General features: G+C 38.6%; 1 protein-coding gene across 1 annotated transcript in view; it reads right to left on the reverse strand.

Moving 5' to 3' along the window:
• Positions 1–395: 395 nt before the first annotated feature.
• The window catches only part of LTO1 (LTO1 maturation factor of ABCE1), an 11,209-nt gene continuing 3,699 nt past the window's right edge, over positions 396–7,905 (reverse strand). The window contains exons 3-6 of the mRNA XM_072422078.1: positions 4,558–4,663; positions 2,741–2,811; positions 1,517–1,634; positions 396–905 (exon numbers count right to left, since the gene is read on the reverse strand). Of these exons, the coding sequence (XP_072278179.1) occupies positions 837–905; positions 1,517–1,634; positions 2,741–2,811; positions 4,558–4,663 (364 nt within the window). The 3' untranslated portion in view covers positions 396–836. The remainder of the gene's footprint in view (positions 906–1,516; positions 1,635–2,740; positions 2,812–4,557; positions 4,664–7,905) is intronic.

Here is a 7,905-nt window from a genome sequence, read left to right on the forward strand (position 1 = left end):
AATAATTTAAAATATATATACAGGTAGTCCCAGAGTTAAGGACATCCAACATATGGACGAGTCCTAGATATGAATGGGCTTACCTGCTCGCTTGTGTGCAGAGACGGGGGTGGGGTGGGGGGGTGTTCTCATGACTTCCAAAAGTCTCTTGGTATTCTGCAAGCTCTTATAACTCTTTAATGAGTTGTGGGTGATTTTAGGGGGGGTGAGCTCCTTCTGCAGCCTCTTGTAACTCTTTAATGACCAAGACAAACTCTGCAGTTGTTTCTTTTAGAATATCAAAGCGCAGCTTGCTCCAAAAGGTAATGAATGTCTAGGCTCCATAAAGTTTTTTTTTATTTTTTTGCTTTGTGATCAACTCACAGTGAGGATTTTATACAGTAACTGACACCATGCTGCTTAATTGCATTTATTAAAATAATGTACCTGTTCCGACTTACATTCAAATTCAACTCAAGAACAAACCTACAGTTCCTATCTCATATGTAACCCAGGGACTACCTGTGTGTGTGTATATATATATATATATATATATATCATATACATAACCCTGTCCTCATGACCCACCCACAAATCGTCATGGTTTGTGAATATCTGCTAAACTAAATCAAATTGGAAAATCTGCAATATGCACAGGTTACTTAACAAATATGCACTGTTGGTGGGAATGGAGGACAGTTCAAGACAACTCTGCCTAATGTATCACTTTTATCTCTTTTCATGGTAATCCATCTTCTGGTCCTGGTACTTCTCCACTAGTATCACTGCTTCAGCTCCAGAACACGCCTGTCTAGCCATTCTATCCACAAGACAGTTCACAGCAAACAGCTGCCATTTCAGAAGGATAGTCCAGAGCCCTCATAATTTATTTTGAAATCAGGCTGTACGTTCAACATGGAGCAAACCTGTAAAAATATTGCAAGTAATTATTACTCAGAGCTACACAGCACTATTCTACAACAAGACAAACATGTAACTAACTCTTTGTAAAAGTTTAACACTTTTTGGTTATTTGCTTTCATCACATCACAAAATCTATATCGGTGTAGAAAACTTAAAGAAATATAAGTTGGTTATTTTCGAGTAGAGTAGATGTTCACAATATGATCCCCTAAATACCTAGCCTAGCACAGACATTCATTTATATAAAAAAAAAAAAAAAAAAAAAAAAAGAGAGATTGAACACTTATGTCAACAATTTGAAATTAGTATATGGAGCACCAGATTATATAAAGAGCTCCTTTAAAAGTTATTCTTAATATTTTGGAACTACCGTAAATGTCACGTAAGGCATTTACAAACATCTTTAACCTACAGTCTTAGAAATAGGACCAGAAACCTTAAAGACCTTTAAAAAAATTGTGTTCTTCTGGACAGGGTGCTCTCCCTCCCCTGTGTATCTGTCTGTCATTTGCAACCCCTATTTATTGTATAGCGCTGTGGAATATGTTGGCGCCATATAAATACTGTTTATTAATAATAATTATAGAACAATACTACAGCACCCCACACTGACCTGTTTCATCTTTCCACGTATCTTTGCCATGTCTTCTTGGAGTTTGTCACTTGCTGGGTCATCACAGGGAAAACCTTGAATCATTTTTAGCAAGGAGTCCAGTGCTTTAATTTTCTTACTGGAAAACAAAGATGCACCATAAGCAGAAGCAACCAATATGCACAATCCATAGTGCATATTTCAAGGTTTTCGCCTGGCTCTTTTCACGTATTTTAATGGTAACGCAGTCCCCTTTTAGATATATATTACTGCTTCTTTGCTGCCTTTTTCTATGATTCTTTCCTTAGCCAGTTTGCAGACTGCCATGGTTAATTAGCATCAGGAAATCTCAAGAACAGAAATGGCTGCTGAAATTGACCTAACCTGGCTGTGAAGTTGAAGACTGCACAGTGCAGCATATTGCAGGTTCAGGACAATTATGGGAGCTACCATCAGGGTCTTGTTTTTTATTATTTTATATTTTTTTTTATTTTATATTTTTTTTTTTATCAAGTCACTGAACATGGAAAAATAACGTTTTACTGTCTAGTGTGAAACTTTAACTTTTTTGTGACTTTACATTTTTTTTTCTTTTGTTGAGTATTGTATAAATAAACGTAACCCCTCTGCAGCCCAAGTCTTCATGGAACAACGTTTGCAATCAGAGAACTTAGCTAATAGGACTTTGAGACATTCAGACTGGAGGTCAAAAACTGCATGGCTAGCTGCACCCTATTTAATTTACAGTGCTGCGTATTATCTTGGCGCTATATAAATCCTGTTTAATAATAAATAATAAAAGGTGCATAGCCCGCTACTATGCCTCCAGAAATGGGAAACCACACAACAGTTCAGTGCATTTGCATGTGTTGCCCTTGCATTTGTGGTTCTTCCTACAGAGGGAAAAGCAAATGCATGCAAACGCTTGCACACAGTGATTCCCAACCACTTCTATATATACGAATGGAAGCAGCTGGGAGCATGGTCGAGCATCCAGTTCAATGCAATTCTGAAAAGGACATTACTTTGCTTTGCTTTCAACCTGCTGGCTAAAAGTGCTAAACATATAATATACTAAAACATATTTCATGGAGTCAAAAAAATAACTTAATTGTAAGCATATGCTCTGGTATTGCTTTACCTGATTAGATATTTTCACCTAACCAGTTATCCAATCCATCAACAATCAAATCCCACAGATATCGCTACATCACATAGTATATAGGACAGCACTGACAGACAAACCTTTTCTTATCATCTGAGCCCGGTGTAAGAAGATGTCTCCACGTAGAGACAAATCCCAAATAACAGCCCAACTGGAGGATAAAAAAAAAATCATGTTTTTTATGTTTTTATGACTAGTATATCAAATATATCAAAAGTCAAACTTATATATAATAAAGCAAATATTTACCTAAAGTGGACATGAACATTAAAAGTAAAATGTCAATTGTGCCTAAACAATAGCCTGAAAAATTGACTAAATTCTCTGAAATTCCTTTTAAAAAAAGCCCAAGCGTTTCTACACCTACATCCTCATAGCCAAATATATTGGAAATGTGAGAAAATATTTCCGCCCCCAACTGCTAATCTCAAGAGATTTTGAGTGAGATTTAGTGATGTCCATACTGTGTTAACTGTGTTTTTTTGCTGGTTCTGACATGAGAAAGCAAAGCTTTGCCTCTACTAAGATGGCTGCCTAGACACCTAGATAGTGCAAAACAAGGTATGGTTAAATTATAATGGAAAGATCACAAAGTTGCACAGAGAGCAGAGGAAGTAGTGACTAGTCCTTTAATCTCTGCCTATTTTTCTGGCAGGATCACAATATAAAAATAAAGAAAATAAATGTAACCACCATCTATGGACTGGTTAGCGGGAATATATTACATTTTTGTTCTTGGGTTTAGATACACTTTAAAGGACAACTGTTCCTTTAGTATGTGGTCCTATTTATAAATTACATGAATAATGCCAGGGGGCTCGTGCGCAAGGACAATCGTAACTTTAGTTACAGTGGCGTCATGTTTTGAAAGCATGAGCCATACTCAGCAGTGTTCTCCCCGGTCCCTTTTAGCTGGGCGCACCACCCGGCACTTTTCAGTAACCACCTGACTGTTTTTAGGTGATTAATGAAGAGTTGGGTCACAATACAGGGGCTACCACCTGCCTACAATTTCTTCCCACCCAGCTTAAAAAAATTTCTGGGTTAAAAACTGCTCTGTTAGACAAATGGAGGCCAACATGTGAACGAACAGATCGGCTACAAGCATGTGCAGCAGGTAGAAGGTGCTGACCAGGACATTTTCCTTGAAAAGGCTGTGTGGGGCCTGGCAACCTAAAGCAATCCAGCAAATGGCTGCTAGACAGACAAAGGTCAGTCCCTAGACTACAATGAAAATAAGGCTGGGAAAGCCACCGCCTGACACGAAGGAGCTATAATTAGAGAATGAGGAGCACTCGGTGTACTGACAAGGTATTTATACAGGGTGTCAAAGCAACAGCAATTGAGGAAATGACTATATGAGGTCAGACAGAGTTCAGATAATATATCTTGTGACTGATTCTAACATAGGATGCAATTTCTTCTCATTATAAAGGAATATTGGGTTCTTTTGGTTGGAAGTTATTACAAGACTTAATGATTATGGGATCTCTCCTCTACCCCCAAGTTCCATTACGGAGCACAAGTGTTAAAAGTGGAACTAAAATCCTACTTTGAACTTTTGTGATTCAGGCAGGTGTTTACTACGAAAAAGAGACATGCAATTCCCCTTTTTTAATAACTGCTTGCCAGCCAGCTGTAAAATTTTGCTGAGCTGCGCATGCCAAGGAAACCGCGCAATCCCGCCTTCCCTTGCGCATGCCAGGAATGAACGCAGACGCACACGAGTTACGTCATCCCAGAATGGCAAATCAATATAGCTAAAAATCTTTGGGAAGTAAACAAGAAGGAAGATGGTGGCAGCCTGTGATGGAACAGGGATAGAGTAGTAATCGTAGGTTTAGTCCTGCTTTACTCTCTGCAGGGATTGGTACTAGGCTGAGACTAAGAAACTTACCTCTGATCCAGCTCTTGCCCCATATACAGCGCCATACTGTTTACCTTCCGATTCCCCAACATGATTCCCTTCCGCAAAGCCCTCCTCATATCCTTCTCCATGGTACCTGCAAATGTCATAAAAAAAAGAGGATATACCACCCTGGTCACTGATAGACGTATATGTACAATGCAAATATAAAAGGAAAGGGAATGGAGGTAGCTACTGTACTTATTGCGCAATGATGAAGGTAAGTGATAGGCCAAACCAAAATTGTGGGATTAGAGGATGGGGATGACAGTTGTCAGGGAGACCTTTGGAAACTGCGCAAAGTCACGTTGGAAACTCATTCATTTTTTTACAAAATATATATATTTTTTTTTTTTAAATAAAAAGGCCACCTGCCTATTATAGGTAATTGTAAAGCATACAATAGTCTCCAAAATTGCTGGAGGGGTCATGAGGGCCTATGGGAATATGTGAAAAAATAGGGTTAAAAGTAATCCCTGATGGCTTTAAAATACATTTTCCTAACCCGTTTTTATAAATAAAATGCCCGATTCCAAAACTTGTGTTCCCATGGGTCTTCTGAATTTGGTTTTGGTGATGAAATAATATGAAACAATGGTGAGGGATATGAGAGTACATGTTTCAGAATATACTTTTATATACAGAATTTTTTTTTTTGTTTTACATTTTACTTGGGATATGTTTGAGCCCTGCTCCTTCTATTACTAAGCAATAAGAATCATGCCCCTCCTAATGCCTCTGTTACATTAGTGTTCCATGCAAATCCCAAATAATATTTTTGGAGTACTTGCTGACTGTGTACAAACACATACACATTTCTAGAATCATTGGGCAGGAAGACCCTGCAAAATAGATGCATAATATATATATATATATATATATATATATATATATATATATGAAAATCCTTTCCACAGAGATATATAAATTTTTACAGGGCAAAATTCTGCCTGGCAATTCCAGAAATTTCCTTGACTCTTTGTGTTGTGATTGGTGGAGAGCAGCCACTGCAGGTGTCTCCCAGCCAATCACAAAAGAGCAGCTTTGAGGTGAGAGTTCCTGAGGTAGCAGCTGTGAGGTGAGGGACATGCAGTCATTTCAGGTCTCTGCCTAATAAAATATCAGGATGTGACAATTTTTTATTACAAATGGCCCACCTGAGTTTGGGTGAGGTCTACAAGAGTGCCATGGGCCACAGTTGGTGTGGAGGAAAGCCTCTGACAAACATAAAAAGTGGCACAGTTAGCCTTGCTGAAACCAAAATACTGAATTTGAAAAAAAGTTTATAAAAATTTAATTTAGTAAAAATTTGGAACATGTGAGACCTCTGCATGTATCTCAAAAACATGACTTCAGCCTGTCATAGAAAGACTGTGTGTGTGGATCTGAGGACAGAATGTCTGAGGTAAGAAGTCGGCTTACTGTTAAGGGCGACAAAGAGGCCAGGTTGTTTCTTTCATGTATGCCTCCGAATAAAATTTTTTTATATATATATATAAAAAAAACACACGCCTGCTTTCTGTAGCAAATTGCATAAAAATACACATGCAGGCCTATTTTTTTAAAAAAAGTGGTGCTTCTATAAAAGATTATTCATTTTTGTTTATTCCATTTTTCTGATCTAAGTGATCAGTTTTTTCCTACACCAATTTTGTTAATGATTTAATTACCCTAAATTGGCAATAAAAAAAATCATTTCACTGTACTGATTGCACTTTTAAAAATGGCAACACTCTTCCATTGATTTACATTAATCACTAAAAATGCTCAGGTAACAGCTGAGTGGCCTGGTGGTCACTTTTGTGTACTACACCTAAAAGTTCAAAATTAGAAACATTGGCCCTGATTTATAAAAGTGTACCAGACTGGAGAAGATTGGCTGTCATAGAAGAACCTGGATGATGCAGAAAATCTGGAATGGATTTCTTAAAAATCATTTTGTTATTATTTGGCAAATGTTTTTAATCCTGGGCAAAATCCCTTTCAGATTTGCTGGATTATCCAAAATAATCTATCTTTTCCAGTCTTGGGAAGCTTTAATAAATAAGGCCCATTGAAATGCAGTCTATAAAGTGGCGTAAAGGCTAACAAGCCAGGGCCACTTACTGGTGCTACACGTAAAAATGCAAACATGGCAATCCGGGCTTTGTAGCCTATGACGTTGACATAAAACAACCTAAATGGCAATCTGTAAAGCTGCACAAAGGCTATCTTAAATTTGCTTAATTTGATGACCACCATCTTTCAATACTCAATAAAGCGATCTGCCAAATTGGAAGTGGAAGATGGAAGCGTGCCATCTAGTGGAGCCATAAATTGCCTCCATCCTGATAATCACATGAGCCATAGAACCATCCCGTATTACTACGAAAAACAAAATGAAATAATGCCAAAGGAATTTATGGCAAAAGGAAAGAACATCGCTGGTTTATAACTGATTTCTAATGAACTGAATGAACAGCAGAACATGCCTGCTGTCACGTCAGTTAGTTCCTAAATTCTGAACATCAGCATGACATATGTGTAGAAGTGTACAGATACCGGAGGAATGCAAAGCTGGAAGGATTGTTGGTTTCTCATAAACTTCAGACAATTTCACAGCTGCCCATACTTGTCACAGCTCTTCTGAGTCAGCTGGATCTGACTGACAAAGTGTCAGCGATCATTTGTACTTTGTATGGATGTTATGGTTGGTATGTAAAAGGGAGCATGGACAATTGTGTAAATCCTAAAATATAACCGTATCTCTGTCCCTTTTATATTAGAGGCATCCTGGGGGGATTGTTTACAAATACAGGTAGTCCTCGGGTTACATACGAGATAGGGACTGTAGGTTAGTTCTTAAGTTGAATTTGTATGTAAGTCAGAACAGGTACATTGTTTTAATAAATGCAATTAGAACAGATGTTTGTCTGAACATATTATTAGGCAGTGTGGTGTCAGTTACTGTAAAAAATCCCCACTGCGAGTTAACCAGAAACAAAGCAAAAAAAAAAAAAAAAAAAAAAAAAAATTAAAGGAGCCTAGACATTCATTAACCTCCTTGCCGTTGGCTAGGATGGTTAACCCCGAGATTTTTCCCATCCTTACTTACCTGGTCCCCCTGTGCTCATCCAGCGTCGTGTCCGTGTTCCAGCGTCGTCCTCCGTCGATCTCCCTCTCCAGCGTCGGGTGCCAGCGGGACCGGTAAGAAGCCGGCCGGCTTCTTACCTGGTCCCGCTGATCGTCCACGTCCTTCTCGTTCCAGCGCCGGATGATCTCTGAAACGAGAAGCCGTCCGGCGGAGAAAAAAAAAACGGACGGCTCCTCCCTGCGTGCGTGATGACGTCGGCGCGTGTG

This window comes from Pyxicephalus adspersus, chromosome 9 (assembly GCF_032062135.1).
Source record: "Pyxicephalus adspersus chromosome 9, UCB_Pads_2.0, whole genome shotgun sequence".
NCBI lineage: Eukaryota > Metazoa > Chordata > Amphibia > Anura > Pyxicephalidae > Pyxicephalus > Pyxicephalus adspersus.